Source organism: Nelusetta ayraudi, unplaced genomic scaffold (assembly GCF_046127955.1).
Source record: "Nelusetta ayraudi isolate G7.1 ecotype Tasmania unplaced genomic scaffold, CSIRO-AGI_Nayr_v1 ptg000048l, whole genome shotgun sequence".
NCBI lineage: Eukaryota > Metazoa > Chordata > Actinopteri > Tetraodontiformes > Monacanthidae > Nelusetta > Nelusetta ayraudi.
In genome coordinates, this window is record NW_027466098.1 from 15,048,691 (window position 1) to 15,074,207 (window position 25,517).

The 25,517-nt window shown below is 44.7% G+C and overlaps 1 protein-coding gene across 3 annotated transcripts; it reads right to left on the minus strand.

The window, feature by feature from the left end:
• Window positions 1-3,889: 3,889 nt before the first annotated feature.
• Window positions 3,890-25,470, minus strand: eml2 (EMAP like 2). 3 transcript variants are annotated; one of them, XM_076036600.1, is made up of 22 exons: window positions 25,309-25,470; window positions 18,303-18,533; window positions 18,009-18,129; window positions 17,346-17,447; window positions 11,639-11,667; window positions 11,238-11,367; window positions 10,937-11,086; window positions 10,076-10,145; window positions 9,848-9,958; window positions 9,660-9,755; window positions 9,138-9,272; window positions 8,952-9,051; window positions 8,662-8,816; window positions 8,377-8,502; window positions 8,130-8,261; window positions 7,966-8,033; window positions 7,529-7,617; window positions 7,333-7,430; window positions 6,997-7,084; window positions 6,811-6,906; window positions 6,498-6,628; window positions 3,890-5,308 (listed from the first exon to the last, which is right to left on the minus strand). In XM_076036600.1, exons 1-22 carry the CDS (start codon window positions 25,379-25,381, stop codon window positions 5,183-5,185), a joined length of 2,457 nt encoding a protein of 818 aa, XP_075892715.1. In that variant the 5' UTR covers window positions 25,382-25,470; the 3' UTR covers window positions 3,890-5,182. The 3 variants fall into 3 exon arrangements, with proteins under 3 accessions (XP_075892715.1, XP_075892714.1, XP_075892716.1); XM_076036599.1 differs by lacking the exon at window positions 25,309-25,470 and adding an exon at window positions 20,999-21,020; XM_076036601.1 differs by lacking the exons at window positions 17,346-17,447; window positions 18,009-18,129; window positions 18,303-18,533; window positions 25,309-25,470 and adding an exon at window positions 16,035-16,162.
• Between the last annotated feature and the right edge of the window lie 47 nt (window positions 25,471-25,517).

Below are 25,517 nucleotides of genomic sequence, written 5' to 3' on the forward strand. Positions count from 1 at the left end.
CAGCCCCCAATAAAAACCATATGTTATTTTTACCATCCTGCTAAAACTGATGCTTTGTTGGGGGGAAAAAAAACCCTGATGATCTCAGGGGGAGGAGCCAACACCTGGCTGGGTGCGCTGCTACCAACCTGGCATAGGTTTTGGTGAGCTAGCCTTGCCTTTTGTGACAAATCAAAGGGCTGATGATTTGAGAGATTTCTCAATCAAAATTAAGTAGAGGACACACCTTTCCATATCCAGGGAGTTCTCACATTGTGGCCTAACACTGCAAAAAAGGTAATTTTTTGCACAATGTGAGGCCTTTAATGCACAACATTTATCACACAGACTGAGACGGCTCTATAATATTGCTAAATAATGCCTATAAATGCATTGTCTCACCACCACACTAGCCTATACTGTTCTTTATATAATTCCATGTTGTTATTTTTTGTGTTCCACCCCGCGGGACCCCTCGCAGATGAAGCCGCTGTTATTCAGCTCCGCCCAATATATCAACACGCCGCTCGACGGGACGCCGGCCGCAGCTTGGGACACCCTGGTGCTGCGGAGAATGGGCCGCCAGACACAATCTGCATTCTTGACCTTCTCCTTGAGCTCTCGCTCCCCAACACTCCCTCCTCTCACACCGTCACTCTGCCTCCCTCGGACCGCTTCATCTGTTGCGGTCTATCTTTCTCTCCTTCCATCTTTCTCTCCTTCTCTCTCCTGTTGTCTGTGCCACTGCAAAAGGCGTCGTTTGTTTCTCTCAAGCAGTTTCTCTTGAGTTTTAGCTGATTGTTCGCACCTGGGCCAACAGGTCGTCTCTCTCTCTCTCTTTCTCACTCACTCACACACACACACACACACACACACACTCCCCTCCTCTGCATTTGTTTGAATGTTGCTTTACAGTTTGATTTTGTTCAATAAATAAATGGATTTGTTGAATTTGTCAGGTTGGCCGCTCTATTTCTGTTACCACTTCGACATCAAGTGATCTCCACACTTACCGACCAACTTTGTTATGGGACTTTGCCTGGAGTGTTGGAGAGTGTTTGCCACGATTCCATGAACACAACAGCCCGACTGTAGCGCCAAAGCATAAGCAGTGTCATGTGATGCGGCGGCTCACGGCGCTGTGCTACTTCTCCATCCCTGCAAAGTTATTTGACTGTTTTAAAACATTTTGTCAGAATGAATCATGTTTGTGACTACAAGGTGTGAAAACGAATAAAGATATTTCTTCTAAATACTATCACTAGATTTTTTTTTTCCTATGAGAGAGACTGTACAACCTTAAGCTTTGAAAAGTTATTAAATCTTAACCCGAATTTATAAAATAAAAGCTTAATAACCAATTGGACTATTGTAGATGTGAAGACAAAGGTCTGATGCGGTTCCTTTTAGCACTACCAGTAGCTTTGTGTGCGTGTGTGTGTGTGTGTGTGTGTGTGTGTGTGTGTGTACCATTTGTCTCCTCATTCCCGCATCTCCACTGCTTTTAAGAAAAAGAAAGAAAAAAAAACTTCTAACACTCCCTGACGATTTAGCAGTAATTATTACAACAGAATTATTCATTAATAATATTGTCATCTTGCCGACTGAGTCATTTTTAAGACGCCCACAGTGACATTTATTTCTCCCAGGGGCTCGGATCAATACAAGTGAGGTGATTAACAGACTCCTGCTTTTGGCTACTTTGTCTTTCTAATAGTCCATTTCCTCCTAATCGGCCTGATTTATGCCAAATATATTTCTTTAATTCCCTTCATCTGTGCTGATGGAAAACATGGTGCGTGACGCATTAATGTGCCGCGATACGTAGCCCGGTCCATCATCCTGTCTCAGAGGAGAAAATGTCAGCCAGAGTCGAGTCCCTCCGAGTGTCAATCAATAACTATGAGCCTCCGGCCTGACTCATTCGTCAGCACACCCACTCCGCAGATGCTCCGGATCCACACACAGCCTGTTCCTCACCGTTGCCTCGTGCTGAGAGGCATCATGACACAAAGTCTCACTCAGCCCCCATAGCTCAGTTATTCATCAAAAGTTGAAAGTAACATTGCAACTTTTCAAGGCCCAGCAGGAGAGTCTGAACTGTGTTAAGTGTCTCTTAAGGCTTAATTGATACATAGTTACATTTATAATGCAACTGAATGCATTATAAACCATATGAACCATATGAATGGTAAATGGCTGTGAACACATGCACAATTCTGAAATATAACTCCACGGAAGGGATGTGCAGAGCAGTGTATTTGTATTAATAAGTTAATAACATTAGTGAGGTGTTATTTATTTATTACTGATGTATAACAGTGCTTGTAAATAATGCTATGATGGAAATCTCCAGAATTTGTTCTGAGACAAACTATGGAAGATAGACAGACAGACAGACTGACAGATAAATAGATAGATAATAAATTGCCCCTGAAATCCTGAAATACAGGCAATGGCCAATTAACACACCTTGTAAATGCCGGTTAAATCATTACCTTTCTTTTTCAGGAGGGCCTGTGCTTTCTGGGAAGCCCTGGCGCTGCCTTCCTCCGGCTCCCTCTCTTCCTAAAGGTCGATGTTTATTGTGTTAAAGTTTAGGGTATCGTATGTCTCTTGCTCTTCCCCTGAACCACATTTAAGCTCCGTTTGTCGTCGTAACGTTCACATTGTCGGAACGTTCACATTGTCGGAACATCCTGTCACACTGAGCTAGGAGTTGATGCAGAGGCTTGTTTATTTCTAACCGCAGAGCAAGTGTAGCTCCGGGGCTCAGATGAGGCGCGAAGGGGCGGAGGAGCTTCTGATGCAGAACCTTCAGCAGATCAAACACAATGTAGATCGTAATCATATGAGTTGCACAGTGGATAAATCAAAATCCAATGAAAGCACGTTGATGTCTGGAATGTTGCTGTAAATTGCACTTTTGAGTTCAAAATTAACTATTCTAATTATTAAATATTATAAATAAAATATTGTTGTATTTTATTTCTCACTTAGTGTCTATCAAGAAAACTTGACGACTTTTAAACATGTGTTGTTCTGCTTTGTGGCGAGGGACCTGTGGGGTCTCGGGCCCCTTCAACTTGACCTCACAGGTGTTTGACAGCAAACAGGCCACTAATGACGACAACATGACCTGAACATGATGTGGCTGACTCTGACACGAAAACACAGAGATCTTCCTCCTCGTCTGCTCTGCTCAGAGACAACGGCAAGTCTCCGGGTCGCCGAGCGACAGCGTAAAAACCCCTCTGACTTCAGGCGAATGTAAATCTGGTGGTGCTATACACAAGTTTTAAGGTTAGCAGCCACTAGAATACAAGAGAAAGAATACAAGGGTGCCTGCATTAATATTGGCAGACAAATTGCCAATTTTCCATGAATCCAAATATTCCGGTGGTGCAGTAGTTTGCAACTGCCTTTTTATTTTATTCAAAAAGAAAAGAATGAGTACGCGCTATTTGGTTCATTTCTTTTCTGTCTTTTAAGCTAGATATATTGAATTGAATTGAACTTGAATGAATGAAATACTAGACCTTCTTAAATCTCAAATTCAGGGTTCAAGGTCGTGACTTTGGGACAACTTAGCTGTGAGAGGGGTCAAAGTTGGGGTGAATTTCGCAGTAACAACAACATCCTGAGTCACCCGCCCAGACTCCTGAGTGACCCGGCTATTTAAACCAGCAAAGTTCAAAGTCACCACCATACAGATATTGACTGTCAATAGCTGACAGCACTGTGACCACAACATTGACTTTGACTTATTTTCCGAGCAAAATATTTTGAAAACGATTTAATTCCTTCGCAAAAGCACGAGGACACGGCGGGGCTGATTTTCTCTATCGGCAGCAGGAAATGGCGTTTTTCAACTTGTCTGCCGGCGTTCAATGAAGAAGCCTCGTGTGAGTAACGTCTGGGTAAAAACTTTATTTTATTAAAACAGAAGGCAAAGCACAGCTTCCACAGCACAGCAGCCTACATGAACCTTCTGCCAGTCGCTAAAAGTGCCACGGGGAATATGATAACATCCATCATCGTTACAGTTAAATATTAAATTAACACAGCCACTCGGATATACTGCATCATACATATTTACTTTAGAGACCTTTGAGACAATATATAGCATCTACAAGGGGAGGGCCGCCGCCGCCGCCGTCGTCGTCGTCATGCTCATTGCGTTGCATTGTGTCGCCACCTAGTGCCACCACAGAACAGTTACAGCAGTAGTAGTACAATCAGACACGGGAGCCACTTCGTCTCGACAAAAATCAACCTGTGATACGTACAAATACAATCTGCACGACATAAGCCTGGAAGCCGCGTTCAAGAGCAGAAGGGATGACAAGGCATTGGGGAGGATGCTGACAGTTTAAAGGGTAATGCTGCCTGGTTGGAGACTAACACAATCTGCTTTCGGATAGGTCAACTGGGTTACATTCCGCTTTATGGCATCCGGGAAGGTGTGTCCGTCAGAAATAAGATCCATTTTTCTGAATAATGTACCATTGTCTGATTATATCACAAAACAAGCTGCTTTTCTTGACTAGTTGTATTTTTATAATTATTATCCTGCTCATTTTTGCGAATCCATTGACTTCCATGCAATTAAGCAGATATTAATATTTCAGTGTTTTGTCAAATGTACACAGTCTGTTGATGTTTTATTTATTTTTTTAACATATATATGTATATATATATATATATATATATATATATATATATATATATATATATATATATATATATATATATATATATATATATATATATATATATATTAAAAAATATATCATACATATAAAACCTACAGTTCTGATATATGAACAGAACTTTCTGCAGCTGTGTAGGACGCTTCTGCCACTTTACTGGGGAGGTGAACATCTGCAGTTTGGTCGCTGCTGAAATTGTTTGGAATTTTGGGAAATGTGATTCACATCCTGCATCGCAACAAGGCGCTTCTACATTCTATGACAAAGAGCAGGGAAATAATAATAATAATACTAATAATAATAATTGATAAGAAGAATCCTCTCATCTGCTGTGACATCTATGTGGAGGCTGTTTCTTTTGTTTCATCCACTATTTAGTAGGCACAGAGGAGAGACAGTGCCCCCTGGTGGCAGCACAGTAGGACGTTGAAAAAAGTGGGCGGGATGGGGGTGGTTGCAGGTCCCTGAATGACTGTGGCAAGGTGGGTTGCCTAGGCAACCACCCACTGCAAGATGCTGGTGTCTTTCCCGCCAGCGGAGATCAGGTGACTGTTGTCGTGCAGGAAGGCAACGTTGGTCACGTGACTGCTGTGACCACTGTACTCGTGGCTCGGAGCCTGAAGGGGAAGCAAAAAAAAAAAAAAAAAAAAATTAATTCCTTACACAAGGGGGGAAAAAGAGGTGTTATTTTCCACGACAATTAACAGCTTTAAAAATGTCCGTAAAGGTCCTTTAAAACTCTTAACGTCCTTAGCTTGCCCAATTTTAAGAAAGCACGCAATTAAAAATACATCATTCCAGAAACTAGCAGTTGTGAGATCACAAAGGGGCACAGATGCCTCTCCCAGATTAGTTTTTTTTAGAAAAGACAACCTTCCCATCTACGCCACTCTTCCTGAATACTCCTTCTTGGAACTTTGACTGGCTCTGACGTTTAGTTAGAAGATGTCTGTATAATGAGCCTGCAGCCTGGTGAGCTCTCTCACAAAACTCAACCCACTCAAGTTTTTACAGCCTCTCGGCTCCTGTGCTAATTACTGCCAGCTTGCTCTCAACGCTCAGTTAAGTTTAAAGCTGCGGCTTAATTGGCTTCGGCTGAGAACTTGAAACTTGTTCTTAGGTAAAGCAACACGTTTGCTGGCTTGAGACCTACTAGAAACTGTGCGTGTTATGGGTTTGGCAGTAAAAGGAAAAAAAAAAAGTGTTTTCTTGGTTCTGCTGAGCTTTACTTTGGGTTTAACCTGGCACAGCAGATGGAATGTTTCCTGCATGATCTGGATGTGTCTTCACTGTTTATCTGGGACAGAGCTCAGAGCATTTGAAAACTTGGAAGCTGAGTGGGCAAAGCATCCGTCCGGCGTACTTAAACAGAACGATCAGATTTTATTTTGCTGGCTTTGTTTGGAGGGGACGACATTAGCCCTGTGTTATTGACCTGTGGTTGGCACTGCTCACTGCCACAGCGTTTAAGGGAACCAGGCTGGAGTTAAATGAAACGATGCTGCCTTCTGGGTGAAAATGCTTCAGAGCCGCTTCGTCCTCATTTCAATTGAAAATGCCACCCAGACCTGATGAATTAAATGATTACTTATGGAATCATGTGACTTTTTAAAGTATGATTGAAAATTCAGGTTATTATAGCTGAAAATGCAGACAAGCTAGTTGTGTTAGTCTTTGACACTTAATGACAAAAAAGGATGAGGAGGATTAGAGCCAAGTGAGGTCGGCAGATGCACTTTTAAATGAAAGATCAGAAACAGCTGCAGGACGGCTGCCTGGTGCTAGCGTGCTGCGTCCGACACTGACCCTTGGTTGAGAACACGGGTAGGAGAACAAGTGCACTTTGCCAAAGTCATCAGCAGACGCCAGCAGGGAGCCGTCATGTGACCTGCACACGGCATTGATGTCCGTGCCGTCGGCTCCGTCCGGCCAGATTCCTGGGAGGAGAAGAAGAAGACGAAGAGGAGAGATGGAGAAAGTTTCAGTTTCTTTATCATTGACTTTTTGTTCCATTTTAAGGCAGCATCAAAACATCAAGTTATCCTACAACGACGGACATAAACAGAGATGTACAAAAAAACCAAATCAAGCACATTGATTGCATTTTTTTTAAACCCACCGAAAGTGCTGAAGCTCAGGGTGCAGGTGTACGTGGCCCATTCCATGTTGCGCATTGTGTCCATGTTGGTCACGTGTTTGCCACAAGATGCCTCCCCTGAAATCAACAAAACAGCAACAAATGTTTCATTATCTTCTGTAACAATTTGCAGCGACTCAAAGTGCAGGTGTAGGGCCGAGGACCTACAGAAGAGGATCTCGTAGTCTCCTGAGTTGGTGACGAGGTACTGGCTGTCTTGGGACCAGTCCACGTGGGTGACAAAGCTGGAGTGACCCTGAGGAGGAGGAAAAAGAAACACCATAACACCTTATTCCAATTCAATTCACCACATTCAACCTCCTGGAGTCCAAAATATCACTAAGAGACAAAACCGGTAAAGATTTTTAATTTCCAGGGTTGCACAACAGCGTTGAGTGGCCCAGAGCTTTTAAAGTAAGCAGACGGACAGAATCTTTTTTTCTTTCGTGCAACTGAAATATGACTTTGTCGGGACAGAGTGGTTGTTTACAGACGGGCACTCACAGCGCATTTCCCCACTCGGCTGTATTTTCGGCCGTTCTCCGTCACAGCATAGATGTAAACAAAGTTGTCATGGGAAGCAAGAGCCAGGAAGTTACCGTCTGAAAGCACAAAAAAAAAAGATGATGCACAAACGTGATGTTACGGCATCCAAAACCACTGTCGCTGCAGCAGTTGATGCACGCCAGTGTGGTTTTACCTGGAGAGTACTTGACATTGGAGATGATCTCGTTTCCATCAGTGTGCACAGACACCAGATCCCGGGTGTCAGTGTCCAGCACCAACCACCTGACAGGCAACACACACACACACACACATCAAGATCACAAGGAAAATGTTTGGAAAATAGAAAAAGACAGATTTTTTTTATTTTTTTTTTATTCTATCTTTATTTGGAACAGACAGGCAAATCAGTCTTATTGTGATATCACAAAGGGCACTGATAGCCCACATATGCATCTGTTTGTTCTGGAAGAAGCTAACCGTAGCCCAGTGTGCTAACCTGACTGCAAACAGAGGGTTAATCATGCTGATTTCTGCAGATCTATGTTGCTATTTTGGTAACCGATGAAGCGACGCAGCTCCACTGGAGTCCGAGATGAAAAAGAAAGATTTGAAAAGAAGTATGTGACCAACCTGCCGGACATGGTTCCCACAGCCAGGACGGACCCGCTGGGATGGAAACCTGCAGACCTCCCTGGATCCTGGAGTAAAAGAACGACAAACAGCAGAATGTGTTAACATGACACCACCGTCTAATAAGATCCAGGCATCGTCGTCCGTGCTTAAAGCGCGGCCACCTCGATGGTCTTGCTCCACAGGGGTTGATGGGTGCTGGTGTCCCACAGGTGAACCTGTTTGTCCTGGGAGCAGGTGACAAACTGCTCCATGGAAGGATGGACATCGAGACCCCACAGCTCATCTGTGTGACCCTAAGAGTATATATACATATATATATATATTAAAAAAAAATCTATATATTTTTTTCCGTAGAACTTTATCAACAGTTTACGAATATGTTGAGTTTTTTTTCTGTGGCGCCTATACCTGCACGATGGGAGTCAGAGTGTCGGGGAAAGCAGCTCTGATGATGGCGTTCTTGGTGGTTCCTACAAAGAGTTCTCCTGGTTTACCTTCAGCCAGAGCCCGAACTGGGCCGAAAGACTCGCCCACCTGGACGCACACACCACCAGGGGGCACTGTTAGGACAACTATCAGTTTGCGCTTCATATCAATTATTATTTTTCCTCATGCTCTTCCCTCAGAGAGTCTCCAGAGCCTGATTTAAAAACGAAAAAAAGAAAAGGATCTCTAATGCACAAAGGTCATCACCTCCATCTCCTCCTTCTTCCTGTAGTCGTGGCCCCACAGCACCACCTTGCGGTCCTTCCCTCCTCCGGACACCATGGTGCCGTCCTTCAGGACACATATGGAGAAGATTCCTCCCTCGTGGGCCCCCGACACCTGATGGCTGATTCGGTTTCCACCTGTCGGTCAGAGATGAAGGAAATCAGGAGCACAGCCAGACGTTCTTTTTAATTTCTTATTTTCTGTCCATACGATTCATGTTTTCTCTCAATATATGGAAAAGGGTGTTGGAATTTATCTGACTGAGTCTCCACCTTTGGTCCAGACGTAGATGTTTCCACTGGAGTCTCCAGTGATGGCGTCTCCGTTCTCAGCAAACGCCACGCACAGCACGTACTTCGGCTTCTCGTGTTTCTAGCGTGAGGCGAAGAGCGTGCGGTCGTCAGCCGAACAGTTCCAAAGTCCCTGCGGCCGACTGGATTCTGCAGCAGTGTTCTCACCTCGAACAAGCCCTGCCTCTTAGTCAGGGTGGGGCCGTCCATGGTCCAGAAGTTGATGTGAGATTTTCCACAGGTGACAATCAGGTTGGCGTCCATCGGATGAAACACGGCTCCCAGTACGGAGTCATTGGAGCACTGCAGAGCAAGGGGGGAGAAATAAATGATTATGAAGTTTAGGAAAAGAAAGAAAAAGTCACAATCGGCAGGAATTTTTTATTTGTTTGCTGCTTTTTAGCACCAAACAGGCCAAAAATTCTTATTGGGGACTTGTTTTCCCTGGATAAAAATCTACAATTTTGATTAGGTTGACACACTAGAGTTTTTTTTTTAACCAGCCTTCTCTTTCATATTAACAGTGTTGTATAAATGTAGGTATTTTTTCACATCTGCAGGTCAACGGCTCCGGCTTAAAATGAACTGAGACAGGAAACGAAACAAACGAATGGCAAGAAATCTCATCCGTTATGACATTATGGAATAGAAACACAAAGCAGCGTCCAAACACAAAAAGCCTCCAATCACCTTGACCTCAGCCAGCTGCTTCTCCTTCTGCCAGTTCCAAACCGACAGTATGTGATCGTTGGCGTCGTCCACGGCGCAGAGGAACGCGCCGCCGTTCTGATGGGGAAAAGCAGCGAGTTACAGATCGACGGAGGCCTGCGTGTGTGTGCGACGTGATGGAACCCCGCAGCTGTTTTAAGTTTTCCTACCGACTTGGAGAAGGCCACGCAGGTGACCGCCCGGTCAAACACCCCCGTCCCGATGACGTGCAGCGTGTTGAGGCTCACAGAGTCCCAAATGCGGACGTGAGGAGCCAGCAGCTGAACGGGACAGGACACAGAGACTCTGTGTTAGATATACAACAAAGAAGATCTAACAGATAAATACATATGAAGCAGAGAAAGTGTGGGAACTGGGAAGCATTTTTTCCGCACTACCTTCCCATCTTTAGAGGTTCCAGCCACTTGGCCTGTTGCTATGGTGACCATGTCAGGATGCACGCTCAGGCTAAGAGGAGAAGAAGGCAATCAGGACTCTATTATCACTCTGCGCTCAATGAAAACTGCCATCCAGGAAATACGAGTGCACATTGCATTGAAAACTAAGTGACTAAGTGAAAGTTGCTCTGCCGTCGCTGAAAGCATTCCTGAATCCTGAAATAAAAGATGACGTTTGTCTGGCAAAAATAGAAGGGAAATATAGGACGGAATAGCTTGTACTCAGGCTGGATTGTCATGATCACGTCAACCCCGCGTTTCCTGTGACACATTCGTTTTTGTTTTTTTTTCAAACTGCTGATGGCATAAAGGAGAGAGCTCAGCGGGACATCGTGGGAGAGAAGTGCATGATTGTTTCCCTGCAGAGATGAGTGGCTTTCCCAGCATGCCTCCGGGGGATCGAGTTTGTTTACACGGCAGCGATTCCAGTCACAGAGCTCAATCAGAATGCAAAATGGCAACTCGTTAAGGAGGCCCGACGTCACGTCAGTGATACACACAGTCGGCCTCTGGAGCTGCGAGAGCGAGCAGGAAACAAAGTCGATATGTCATTTATCCTTGAAGGGGGACCCATGTGAGACAATTTCACCACTAGATGGCGTAGTTTCGCACTGCTCGTACACTACAACAACAAACAAGGCATAAAGTCACTCAAAACAAGCGACATGTATATTTTTCATATTTCAGTTTGGTAAAAACGGCATTTACAGTTAAATAAATAGTAAGTCAACGCATAAGAAGGCAACTATAGACTATAGGAAGGCCAGAAGACAGACAGACAGACAGAAGCTTTATTCTCACCATTTGACATCATCGTTGTGGCCCAGGTAGTGGCGCTGCTGCTGCTCCTCGGTGTTGTACAGCACCACCACCGAGGCGTTGAAGTAGACGATCTCGCCTGTGGGCAGCAGGTAAAGGTTGGAGCGGCAGTCACGCCCACGGTAGCCGTACCTGTTCAGGGTTTCTATTAAGGAGAAACGTGGGTGTAGCCGCACCGGATGAATGCAAAATTTAGATATTTTCCCATCTATAAAATGGGATTGAAAAAACAAAACAAAACATAGTTTTATAGACCAGCACTGCTTTCTTTTGTCAAGGATACACCCACTGCAGTTTCAGTTTGCGGTCGGGCAGCGCCACCTTGTGTTCGAGGCTGTAGCTCTCCTTCAGGCCGTCAGGGATGTGCATGGTGACAGGACGCCCGCGGAGGAACATCCTGACGTAGCCATCCTCTGGAAGCAGAGACAGGGGGAGGGAGGGTTTACAGGAGAGGAAAAAACAACTGGTTCTTCATGAACCAATATAAATGTTGATTATTAGTAAATGGAAAGACAGTCATTTATATTCTGGGCGTTGTTTTCATTAAGCATGACTGAGTCAGAAGAGGAAGAGGAGAATGGCTCTCTCATATAGGATCTTTAACACACTGGGCAAGTGGCTCTAAAATGTTCTAGGTTTAGTGTCATTTAGTCAAAAGTTAGTGCGGTCCAAAAGTCATCTTACCTGCATTCAAGGTGCATTCTTTGGATTTACTGAAACAGAGAGAGAGAAAAAGTCATCGCTGAGTGAGATGATTGTTTGGGCCACGTCAAATAAGATATTTGGATGTTTGAAAGACATATTTTTCACCGTAGGGATTTCTCATGGGTTTCACAGTCTGAGGTGAAAACAAATCAACTCTTTTAATCCATATTTTATCATTTGTTCACTTCATCAAGCCGTTTGACTGAAATACCCAACCGCTGGGCGCAGAAAACAAGTTGTCGTCGACGATGATGTCACGCTAACTCATCAAGACATCAGCACATAGTGACAAAGCACGCATCATTCTCTCTTACATCCAAGTGATGAGTGACTTTGGCACTGGCGAAAAGCACCGGCTGTCAGCGATAAATACAGTGTGCATCTCACAGCAGGCTGCTGGTTTGCTGCATTCTTGCATTGTGCAATCCTGCATGTCTGTGTTGACTCAGAGCTGCATTTAAAATATCTGCACATTTTTGGTCTGGTTTTTGGTCCAATAGCATCACATGCATGTTCATTGTACTGTGTGCAGTGGTCATACTGTCTTAAATGACAAGACTGTGCATTCAACATTACACCCACAGATCCAAAATGAAGTTCAGTCAACTTGAAGGTGACAGGACGAAAAGGTTAAAACAAAGTTTTGTTTGTCTTTGAGTTGAATATGCAAACACTTCAAATGTGGGTGTTTACAAAGACAGGTTAAAAAAAAATAAAGAAAAGCAAAGACAACAGGCATCTTTGATCCAGTCAGGAGACAGAGGGCAAAGCTGCGAGTCAAGACGGATGATCCGTGTGTTCTCTGCACGCCGAGACCGGTTATCATTTAAACACTAGCGGCTCCATCCGCCACTCGTGACATCGCAGCGAAGCGGAAACGGAAAAGTCAGACGCAGCACTCAACATCATCAGCATCGGACGTGTACCCTGAACGCGACACGACAGCAGGTGGGTCAGCCGTTCTGCCACGTAGGGTCACCGCAGCTGCCAATCACAACCTGCAGCTGCCTCATCATCTACCGCCTCCACCGCTGAGGCTCTTCCTGAGTCAGCCAGCCTGTCAAACACTCACAGCCCATGCATGTATTATAAGAACTGGAGATTGGACTGGCAATATGGCGTCGGGCCGATTTTCCCAGTGGACACGAGGTACTGCAGAAAAAAATCCCATGGTCCCAAAAAGCATTTTTCCCCATAGACCGCAATACAACAATAAACACCTTTAAAATGGCTCACAGGTCAACTGTGACCTGAAATGCGATTCATAGCAAATCTTTCTATTGTAGATTTTTCAGTTATGGTCTTTTAGTCGTTGACTAAAAAATCACCAGACAATAATTTATTACAGTAGATATAACATAGCTAGATCAAAGTTTGACAGTTAAAACTGAAACCAAACAATCCCATAAGCTGTGAATTCTTCAAGCAAAGGACCAGAGAAGCACCTCAGCTGGGCCCAGTTCAACTCCGAGTCCGTCTGTGTTTTCTCATCAAGGTCCAAATAATAGAACAACATAAAAGCAGGCGACCGATGTGGGAGCCCACTGTGTGGTCTGTGTTGTGTCTGCTGGGCTGGAGAAGACCAGGCTGGACGTCTCTGGCTCTTTAAAGTAGCCACACAAAGGCCTGGTTGTCTCCTGCGCTGAATTTGCGCTGTTGCAAGGCACGGCACACGCACAGCCAATCGGAGCACGGAGCGGATCCAGAGACGGTAATTAGAGGAGCAGGGCATGCTGGGTAACTGGCAGCCAGACAGGACTGGGGATCTAAAGGGACTTGTGGCTGCAGGCCCAGTCAGCAGGTTTCCAGGGGGAGGGACGGCACAAACACAGTGCTCATTAACATGCAGAGCGTCGCGCGTTGTTGACATTTAGCGGATGCCTCCACAGTGAAACACAGGGGAACTTCTGTTAAAAAAAAAACACACACAAAAAACAAAACACCAGGACAAAACTTGTCCATATCCAAGAGTCTTAGAAATCAAACATCATGGAAGAACTTTGCGAGCAGGAACCATTAGAGTTCAAAAAAACATTTTCTGGTAGAAAAAAGATGGCTCGACTTTCCCCGAGAGTCTGTTTTTGACATTTTCAGAACTTTTGAAGCCAAAAGTCCCTCTGAAAAGGTTCCAGACAGAAAAGAAGTGTAGGCAGGAATTGAAAAAAAAAAACCAACAACAAAGAACACCTTCAACCTCGAGACAAAAGCGGTAATTAATTGCTTCATTAATGCGCTTCTTTTCTTTGTTTCGTTTTTTTGGCTTGGCTGCTTGAGATTTGTTGCCAGATTTCAATCTTCCAAAATTAATGAACAAAATTAAAATTTCTGGGAAACGTCTGAGGGAAGAAGAACTGATATTTGGAGTAAAACATGCTGGGGAGATGTGATGTGATGTGATGAGAGCTTGAAAGGTGGGAAAATGATGAATGACGTCAGACCTAAATTTCTCAGAAATTAGTGTTTGGTGTTTCAATTATATTCAGACAATTGTATATTTCTTTGTTAATTTTAAAGCAAAGCTTTAACTCCTATATGAAGAACCCGCTAGGTTTTGTCAGCGTCCTGATGAAAAGGACTGAATGTATTTCAAATTTTAATTGGATTCAATCTCTTGAATGAATATAAATGACAAGATGCCATGGCAAAGTAGATATAGCATAGATGGCGTTGAGCTTTACAAGTGCAGAGGAGCTGCCACGGACAGAAAATGGGTGACGGCGGACGGCTGAGTGGTCAAAGTGGTCAACCGTGCGTCCATTTGGCTGCTCGTTATGACTGATGTACTGCAGTGGTTCAGTTAATGGACACGCACGACCACATTCTCAAGCCGCTAAAGCAAGGAGATTGAACAGTGTTCCACATTACAACAAAGTCGTTGGAGAAGCAGAGGGGAAGACGGGAAACCATCAAAAACCATTTCCGTCTGTTGATTGCATTTCTAAAGATGACTGTGTTCATTTTTTCTGAAACTCAGCTCATAGTGCTTTGAAAAATAAGTATTATTTTGAGCAATAAAAACAGAAGGAAACCACAACTGTATCTGTTAGTCATTAGACGGATGAAAACAACACATTAAATACTCTTTTATGCGATTCCGTGAATGGCCTTAACGTACAGCTGATTCAAATTAAACTCTTTTCGGGAAAAAAAAACAAAAACAATGCGTGCAGCAGAAACCTCAGCAGCGCTCAGCAGCTCTGCCCTCTGCAACACTATCAATATGTTGCTATACTTGTAAAACACCAGGTCCAATCAATGTGGTTAGTGTTTGTGCAGGATAAGCAGAAGCAGCCTGACAGCTGCAGCCAGTCGGGCTCACAGAGCGGCAGCCTCTCCAGGGTACGTCATTCAAATTCCGAAAAATCAGCTGATCACTTTTTAAAACGTGCATTCAACCGTGCGAGAATTCCTGGGAAACCTCCAGCGAAGGTTTATGCAGGCTTTCAAAAACACCACACAGGGCGTCAAAATTTAAAACAGGTGGCGATTTGGTGATCTTTGTTTCCGCATTAAACGGTGAAAATTAGAAAAAGACCCGTCGCCGTCAGTCTGAGAGATAAAGGTGCATTTCACCACGTCTGTCCAAATCCATTCAGCTCCAAACGACAACCAGCTGACGGACAGAGCTGCCGAGCGCACTCGCCCCGTTTTGTCGGTGCTGCATCTTCAAAACGCCTAAAGGCATCATGTCATAAGTGACAGATGAGGAGGCGTGTGACAGCATGTGGTATTACTGACAGAAGAAAGATAACCGCTCCAGCCTTTGGAAAGTCAATATGCGTAAAATACATTTTCAGTGACTTTGGAAGGTGCTAACTTCAACTTGCTGTAACTTGATCTTCTCTTACAGTTCATAAGATCTGCCTGCTGCCATTTGATCCACTAAACCATGGTGTCTAATGCTGCTGCCCCTCCCTACAGCTCTAAACACTTGGAAACCTACTGAAGCAAAAGGTTTGCGTGAGGACCGTGTTTGTCACGGCAACATGAAAACATCCCCCTGCAGCTGCCTGACAGCCGGACCACACCAACTGGCAGAGACTAACCACATCTTAAGCACGGTGGGAGAACATTTCACTGCAAACCAAGCTGTGCAGCCCCCGAGACATTTTTAAAAGGAGGAAAAGAGGTTGTTTTTTTTGTTGTTTTTTTTCAAAGTATGACGAAGGCAGTTGCAATTATCTATCAAAAAAGACTTCAGGCTTTTTTTGCATCTAGCTCTGAAAAAGCAAAAGCCAAAAACTTTTATCTACAAAATGACACTCACACCTGTGGTAGCCCTCAAGAATCCTGCATAAAGTTTTGTCAGAAAGCCCTCTCTGCTTTTCAGATCCATAATAGTATAATGGCATAAGGCATAAGGTTTTTTCTTTACCTGGATGATCTCTTCATGGCAGCTCAGTTCCCGTTAGCGTTGACAGTGAGCAGTGGTGAGCAGTGCTGCTTCCTGTTGTGTCTAACAGCCACAGTGACACACACACACACTTCCTCCTTCTCTTACCAAACTTTTACCCCACCCACCATCCAATCAGAGTGAGTCTCCCTCACCATGAAGGCCCGCCCCCCTCATACCGGCGAACCACACTCCTGTTTTTACAGGGAGCGGAAATGTGATCCATCCAGCAGAAAGAATAGGAGGGGGTTAAGGAAGAGAAAAGAGGAGAAAATAAAGAGAGAGAAAGAGAAAATAAATGAAAAAGGTTAAGTAGGGAAGCCAAAAGGCAATAGAAGGAAGTTAGAGTATGAAAGAAGGAAAGAGGAAGAGAAACCTGACATGAAACAGGAGTGCAGACAAGAAAACATTTTAGATTGGGTGGAAGAAATATGGAAGATTTTAAGAAATATGAAATAATCTGAGATGAATCACAACATGAATAGTGGCAACAAAAAAAAATGGATTTGTACACAAAAGACAGGACAGTGAAGGGGACCAACGGGTTCCCGGGGCCTCGTCACTGCAGACTTCAAAGGCCATTAAGGGTAAAAACAGAATTTGTGCTGACATGTGAGTTTCATCGTGAGTGCAACAAAGTGCTGAAAGTGGAAATGAAACAACGATGATGATGATGATGATGATGATGATGATGATGATGATGATGATGATGAGACACAACAGACCACATTAATGTTGACGATTCATGCCCAGCCTTCAAAAACACTCCCAGGTCTGAATAATTGAAGCCTCACACACACGCACGCGCACGCGCGCACACACACACACACACACACACACACACACACACACACACACACACACACACACACACACACACACACACACACACACACACACAAAACCAATTGCTCAGGATCGTCAGCTGCTCTCACACTGGAACATGCAAAGCAAAAGCCGGATCAGATAATGATCACTCCGCTCTTCATCCGCCTCTGACAAACAAAGACTCTGTGTTTGGCTGGTCGTTCAACCGAGGGGAAAATTACGGCCTTTAAATTAGCGTCACTTCAGTGAAACGTGCAATTTACTTCTGCATTTTTCTTGAAACGCAGCAGCAGGAGGCGGCAGTTTTTAGACAGTTCTCGCTCTATTTCACAATACTTTTGGTTGTTTTTTGCAACATGTGAGTTTGTGTAAAATGTGCTGGTCATTGCTGCTCTTCCACCGCATGGAGTGATTTAGCGTGCACCTGCTCAAGGGAACACTGTTCAATTCGGATCAAGCTGCTACCTTTTGCCTCCAGAGGAGCTGCTGGAGGAGGTAGTTCGACTCCGACTCTCCGCACCCATCTCTCTCCTTATCAGGGTGAGTCGCTCCGTTGACATACTCTTCCTAGTGGAGAGGAAAGGAATTACAGCCAAATAGGACCAACTGTAAAACTGCAAAAATTGTAAAATGTAAACTGTAACTGTAAAATGACTAATTATCAAGGCAAGGCAAGTTTATTTCAGACAAAATGTAACTCAAAGTGCTTTACATTAAAAACAAGATATAGTGATTTAAAAGAAGAGAGACCATGTAAAATTAACACAGAGCAAAAGATTAAAACACACTAACATTAAAAAGACATTCAAACATTCAAAGACAAAAATATTGACAGCAAACAACTGCTCCAAAACGCATTATGTTTTGTATCTCTATCCTCCTCAAAGTGGGGTCTCATGGGGGACGAGATTTTACGAGAATTACGGTTTTACACCATTCAATGGAAACGCCTGCGAATCGCAATTGTACGAAATTTTATGTTGCTCCTCTTTTGCGAAAAACTGTCATGGAAACAAACACAGCTAATGTGTCAAAATAATAGATGGACTTTGCATGGATCTCAGTTTGGTAAAATATAAATTTCTTCCTATATAATTTAAGAACACCGGGGGGGAAAAAAATCGATACCTCTTGATGGACTGCAGCACCTCCTTCTTGGGAGAGGAAGGGGAGGAGAGGAGGCGTTTCTGTTGAACCGTGTAGCCGTTGCTCAGAGGTCTGGAGGGGAGAGCCTGGAGGAGCTGCCGCACTGAAAAGATCACACACGAAACAGAGGCTGAACCAACAGCATTGTATGTTTGTTTAATCATGCAACAACCCAAAAATTCATTCAGAGGGCAGTGGAACTTAAACTGTCTGTATTTTTGGACCCCTAATCACAATCATCCCAGGAAATAGCTGCTCATCAGCGCCCTGGCTCACCTTTGGTGGGCGGAGTCGAAGCTGCGGCGGCCGCAGACCTCCTCCCAGCCGCCTGGGTGCCTCCTGGCTGCACACTCAGGGTTTGCTCTTCGCAGCAGCCCAGGCGGCGCAGGGCATCGGCCAGAGCCGACTTGAGCAGCTGGATTTCGTCCTCCTGCAGCTGCAGCTTCTGCTCCAGGTGGGAGACCCGGTCCTCCATGTCCATGTTGCTGCTGGCTGACACTGTGTCATCTGGAAGGGCACAGCAAACAGAAACAAACCCAATGCTGTAAAACAATTTCTGAACATTTGCAAGGTTTTAAAATGACGTGGGAGATTTTCGGGCCGTGTGCATGAACAGACGTTGATTTTCCGCCATAATCTGCGTTCATGACTTTCATCTTGAACGCCTTCCAGCTCGTGATCCACCTTCACCCCGCCCATTAGATTAATGAGGGCAAACTGCCCAGAGTAGATTATTAATCAGTGACCCGTGCAGATAATCACGACCCGACATGACACACCAGCAGAGAGAACAAGTTTCCGATCACGCACAACATTTCGATTCGACATACGTCCAACTGTAAATGTTGTCCGTTTTTTCCACGTCAATTCCGTTCAAATGCAAAAAAAAAACAGAGATTAGAGGTTCAGCTTGAGCTTTGAAAATAAACTCCAGATTTTAAATAAAACATTCAATTAAGAATCATTACTCATGCAACTAAGATCTGGAGTGAAACGACGTGATGCCTTCATGTTTGCAACATTCCTGAGTGCGTTCAGCGCCGTAAGGTGAGGTGTGAAACACAGACTGTTGGAGTTCCTGCATCACACGCTGCAGTCAAATGGGAGAGGAAGGAATAACAATGAAGACCGAAGTGACGTCCAAGTCAGCCTGCAGCAGATTTGCGTGCATGACCACATCAGATATCCTCAAACTGTCATTTATCATTTAATCACACGGCTACTTAATTTGGTAAGGCTTTCATTCAAATGACACCTTCGGCTTAATAGGTCAGAGTCTGTTAAATACCATTTGCACTTGGAGGGAGAAGTCATTCTCTGATTCCTCCTTAAGTGTTTCTGCACTGCCAGAAATACTTGGGATATTTACACTTGACTTGAACATCATAGATTCTGCACAGATGAAACACAGACAGAAACCAAGCATAAACCTCTCTTATTTTATGTTTTTGTAAAAAACTAAAACATTAGAACAGGGAAAAGCAGGATGCATGTGGGAGGGACTGCCGAGGGAGAAGAGCAGAAGGAAGGCTGGGAAAGATAAGGCTGTCGCACAAGGATTAATGTTTAACTAAAAGCAATAATGTTTATATTTCATCCGTCCAAACATGGCACGAAAACCCAGCGCAGGAGAGTTGCAGGTGTCTTTATCTTGGCATCAGATAAAAGGGTGGGAACCCTTTTCATTTACTGAAGACAATAAGATATTGTTCTGAAAACTAAGCAGTTTAAAAAGGTTCTGCAGTGTCCTGCTAAAACTGATGCTTTGCTGAACTTTCCACGTGTTGAAAAAACTTAAGCAGTGGTTAATAATAAAACAGACCTGCCCTCGTGAGTACTCATCTCATCTTTTCTATGTGAATTGGAACTAACTCGGTTTCTGTTATCCATTTGTCACAGTGTATTGTGTATATATAATGTGTTGTTTCTATCTTTTAAAACATCTGCCTTAGGACAACGGATTAAAATTATCATTCATGCTAACTCCGGCATATTTACATTGATGCTTTTGCTGACATGTTAATTAATGCGCATTGTCCTAATCAAGTAAATAGATTAAAAGAAAAAAAAAAAGATACAGCTGCAAGAAGACCTCAGCCCTTTGTGATGTCACAGTGGGTGTCAGTGACATAGAAGTACGGGACAGACTCTTCTGAGAGCGGAAGGCGATCGCTGACCGGCCAGGGAACACCTGTGTTACTTGTAAAAAGTGAATTTTGCACATTATGGGACCTTTAAAAGGAAGAACGCCTCCTCAGCCTTCACACACAAGGACAAAGGACGAAGAGCGAGTTGAGAAAGAACTAATGAAAATAAATGAGATGGAGAGACGAGCAGAGTTCACCTTTAGTCTCCTCCACTGACACGACACCTGTTTAAAAAACACTGCAGGGCCAGCTGGCTGCCAATTTGCCCTTGAATCACACACACACACACACACACACACACACACACACACACACACACACACACACACACACACACACACACACAAACTCACACGTACACACACACACACACAACAATGGTTGCACCTGACAGAGTAATGTGCACACACACACACACACACACACACACACACACACACACACACACACACACACACACACACACACACACACACACACACACACACACACACACACCTCTGTCGCCATCCCTGCAGAGTCATGGCTGCAAATGTCACCAGCTGATAGAAGCGCAAGTGTTTTCAGAATTAACGGAAGGAAGGATGATGTAGACAAATGGATGGAGGCCAGACGGATAGAGAGAGGTGGAAGACGGCGTGTGTGTAAGTAAGTGTGTGTGTGTGTGTGTGTGTGTGTGTGATGGAGCCGGCGAGCGGGACAATGGGAGGTCGGCGGGAGTCATAAAACCACAGGCGGCTGCTGCTGCTGTTGCTGCTGCAATATTCATGGTGCAGTGGAGGGATGAAGCGAAGGTGGAGGTGGTGGGGGGAGGGGCTCACCTACCTGCCATCACTGCCGCCACGTCAAGTCAAGTCAAGTGCACGCGGTCACTCCTCCTCCTGTCAATCAACTGCCTCAACGTGTCCGTGCACACGGCACAGCACAGCACACACACACTCAGTCAGTCAGTCAGTCAGTCAGTCAGTCAGTCAGGTCGCTGACTCGCTCTCTCTCTCTCTTCCCTTCCTCCCCCTTCCCGTCCCAGGACAGCATTGGATTGCTCTCTGTCTCTCACTCACACACACACACATTCACAAAGTCTTCTCCTTTCCTGCTAAGCCCCTCCCTCTCTCTCCACCCAGATCTCCCCACCCCCTCACCGTCACTTCCAGGACCACTCCCTCCTCCTCCTTCTCCTCTTCCTCCTCTCTTGTTATCTTGTTACTTAATAGGCAGAGAGGGCAGCGACAGAAGGGGTGGAGCATGGCTCTCCCCGCCTCTCACACACACACACACACACACACACACACACACACACACACACACACACACACACACCACACACACACACACACACACACACACACACACACAGCATCAGCACAGCCAGGCACCACCAGGAAGAGATGCTGCAGAGTCCAGGATCAATAGCGTGTGTGTGTGCGTGCGCACCCACACACACACAAACCAAGGTGATGCAGCACCCGTGATCCACATGCCCTCAGTGCCCCTGTGTATAGAAGCCCAACTCAAAATGTGCGAGCTGTCCAACTCTAAAAGCGCAAAAGGAATTCAGCAAGACCCCAATAGTGCTGCCTCTTCCATCTAATATTAATATCCAACCACAGTTTTAATTAAAGTGAAAACACAGTTAAATATTAACAGGGATGCTGCTAGATGAAGACAAACTAAACATGCAAAGAAAGAGTCAAAAGTTTCCTCAATGCAATTAAAAAAAAAATAAAAAAAAATCAAGCAGTCGTGCTCATTAATGCTCATTGCATCTATAGAAAAAAAAGGGATCATTCTGTACCATTCTGTACTTTGCTCTGAGCACCATGAATCAGCAGCTCCATGTTTAAAACGCAGCGCTCACCCTGAGCCCTGAAATCAGCGGCGTCATAAAACAACATAATGAATTGAGGGAGGAGAGTGGGCCGTCGCATTAAATCCTCCCACCGTGCTGAAGTAAAGCCAGGACGTTAATGAGGAGTATTCCCCCACGTCCTGCTGCTGACTTAATTAAACCGCGTCGAGTCGCCAGCAGGCCCCCACAGTCCAAGATGGCGGCCCATTGGTTTCAATGGAGCTGCTCACCCAGCGCAGACGCCGAAAAAGTTTTTGCCTTCCGTATAAATGGGCCCACAGAGCGTGCGCAGTAGCGTCACTCCCCATAATGCATCTGTCACTCACAAAATCTATTTGGCCAATCAGAAGGATCCTGGAGAACGTCACTTACAGACACGTCAGGACGCAGCCAATCAGAACGTGCTGAGACACAGCAGCAAGCACGACGTCGTAGAAAGATTTGATATGAATCACGTTTCAGGTCACAGTCGTCCTGTCGCTGTTTAAAAGGCGTTTATTTTTGGATTGCGGTCTATGGGAAAATGCTTCTGGGCCCATGGGATTTTTTTGCTGCAGTACCTCGAGTGGCCACTAGGAAAAGATTAGCACGCCGCCACATTGCCAGTCCATTATCCAGTTCTTATAATACATCCATGGTCGCCAGCGACGAGAGAACTGCTCAAACCTCCAGCAGGCGTCACGTGACTAGAAACAGTGCGGCGTCATCATACGTCACCGCATTCCGGGAAATGCAGCCGAGTACATTTGTTTAATTGGATGCCGTCGTGGTCAGGTGATTTGCGATTTCAACTGACTTTAGGATATTAAAAGAGGGAGAAACGTTCAGCAGCACAGCAAAGGTCCTTGTTGAGTCCTGGATGACTGCACAGCACAGCAACACGATTTTCCGAGAAAACCAGAACTCAACCGCTGCAATAAAACCATAAAGACATACAAGCAGGGGGAAATGGTGTGACCAGGTGGTGAAGGACAGTACGTGATAAAAACTGCTCAGGGTCTCAGGTTTCTAACTGAGGACAGATGGCAACAACAACACAAAAGAGGATTGGAGGTGACGGAGGCTCGCGTGGCAGATGTTGCACTTCTGAGATCATCAGCGCAGCCACACTCCAAGTCAGCGTGGCAGGGGACGACGGCGCCGCACCGCTCCGGTAAACAGCACAGCCGCATTTTCACACCGACTCGACTGTCGTCTGAGTTTGTCTCCTTCGCTCCTGCTCTCAGCCTCAAGCTCAGCATCACTGCGACGCTGTTGGGTGAGGATTTAACAACTGTTCATCTACCGCTGAAGCCAAGCTGATCCTTTTCCAGACTGCGGTGGATTTGTTATTATTATTTTTTTATCATTTGATTTTAAATAAAACCTCTACTGCTCAAAGAGGTCAATTTGAGCCCAGACTCTGCACTGTGAAGGGAAGATGGCAGAGATGTGCTTGAACAGGGGTGGGCAAATTTTTTTTCGACTGGTGGGTCACAGTGGCTCCTAAAATGTGACAGAGGGGCAGGAGCACGAGCAGATGGATGGAGAGTTTTGGTGAAACACCTCATAGGAGATAAAAATATGTCATGGGATATGAAGAAAAGATACGCTTTAAAGTCTATTAAAAATGAACAAAAGCGTGTCACAAAACAAAATCAGTGTCTTTGAAGGCTCACGATATTTAGCGTTTCATTGAAATGGCTCTTAAAACATTGAGAAAACGGATGAAATGCAGCTATTTTATGACGTACAGACTATCAATCAAAATGAAATGAGTCAGAAATGAGTCAAGAACACAGTGAATTTCGAGGGAGGCTGCATTGGGCTTTGTGACATCACAAAGGGGCTGATTCCCAGAACTGCATTTCATGGAAAGAGGAAAAAGACAAACGGATGAAGCTTACTCATAATAAAAACAATCCTACTTGGAAGATTTTGATATTTTTCTCAGACAAATATAGATATCACAAACACTCTCCTTACAGTAATAATAAACAAAACAAAACCAAATACACCCTGTGAGGGTGGTAAGCTGATCCTCGGCCACAGGACCAGCTGTCACTGACTGGACAAGCACTTCCTGCAGCTGAAATTAATATACTTGACCAACACCTTTTTGTAATCTTCTTTACCAATTTGTGTGCACAGTGTAGGATTTGTCTCAAAGTTAAATTGGATCACACCTCCAACCCTTTTACTTAAGACAACTGAAGTAACCAGACTGTCTCCAACATGCATCCACTTGGATAATGAACAGACCACAGCTCAGATGCAACTGGACTCGTGTGACCCCTTGCTGTCTCTGCACCTGTCGCTCAATATGGCTGTCTGTGAAGTTCGGTTCACTGGGGGGAGGGGGGGAACGGCGTGTCGGGCAGCCCACAGACAAACCCTTCTGGATCGGGTCAAAATAGTGGTTCTAGAATAATAATACAAGATTCTAGAATAATGGCATAGAGTTTGTTTGGAACAGCAATGGCACACAGGCTATTTGGAGCATGAGCAGATAGAAAAAGGCTGTGGAAAGTGCTGAAACGCTGCCAAGATGATCATAATAAAGACAAAAGATTGAGAGTATTAAAAGACTGATTTTTTTAAATGCCTCCCGATAACTTGGCGTCTGGTGTTTTTTTTTTCTCTTTAACTGGGACCAAGTGAAATCAAATCAACGTCAACTCACGGTGACCAGATAGCTTTTAAGGTGATGTTATTATGACGGATTTCACTCTCGAACCATTCCCCAGCACCCAGCACACTGCTGTGGTAAGACAAGACAGGAAATCCCTCCAAATGATCTGAAGTGCATCTCATTCCTTACAATTAGATCAATGCAGTGAGTGTAAATGGAAGAGAGCGCCCAGAACGTCTGTTGTGGAAGCGCTATCAACATACATACATTTACATTACTGTCATCCGACATTGCATGAATGGGTAAAAATAAATAAATACATAAATTAAACGATTTTCATTCATTGATTCATTCATTGTTTTTTAGATATATTATCCCAGTAACAAAAACGTATGGTGCGTATTATTATTGGAAATCTACCGCTTTCCATAAACTGAGGGGATGAAATGCCAACTGATGATCAGCAAAGTGTTTCCAATTTGGCTGCTGTGTGCATGCATTTGCCAAACACTAGCTACAGGGAAATCTCCTTCGCCCTTCTTCTGTCGATACTCGTTGTCAGCAGCTTTATTCCAGACACATCCCAGTCACCCTCGCACGGACTGACTGAAGAAATGAACATGAATCGTGGCAGTTCTCTGTTATGTGTCGGGCTTGAATGGAGGAGCAGCTCACCGTTGTTGCAGTACTGTAGCAGCAGGCTGGTGCTGTCATACAGGCTCCCGCACGAAGCCACCCGCTCCGACATCCTTCCTGATCTTCTCCTCCTCCTCCTCCTCCTTCTTCCAGCTTTTTCCTTCCTCTCCGCCGGCTTCCCCCCCTTTTCCTCCGTTCGTCCCCTTGTCGGTCTCCTCTTCACGCCGTCACCCCTTCCCGTCTCCCCC

What these genes read in the sequence shown, in the direction of transcription:
- eml2 (XM_076036600.1), bottom strand. Translation starts at nt 25,381, where the DNA reads ATGTCGGAGCGGGTGGCTTCGTGCGGGAGCCTGTATGACAGCACCAGC. An exon ending in CACAACGATGATGTCAAATG is followed by an intron (nt 10,146 to 10,936) that starts GTGAGAATAAAG and finishes TTCTCCTCTTAG; the next exon opens with CCTGAGCGTGCATCCTGACA. An exon ending in CCTGAGCTTCAGCACTTTCG is followed by an intron (nt 6,629 to 6,810) that starts GTGGGTTTAAAA and finishes TTCTCCTCCCAG; the next exon opens with GAATCTGGCCGGACGGAGCC.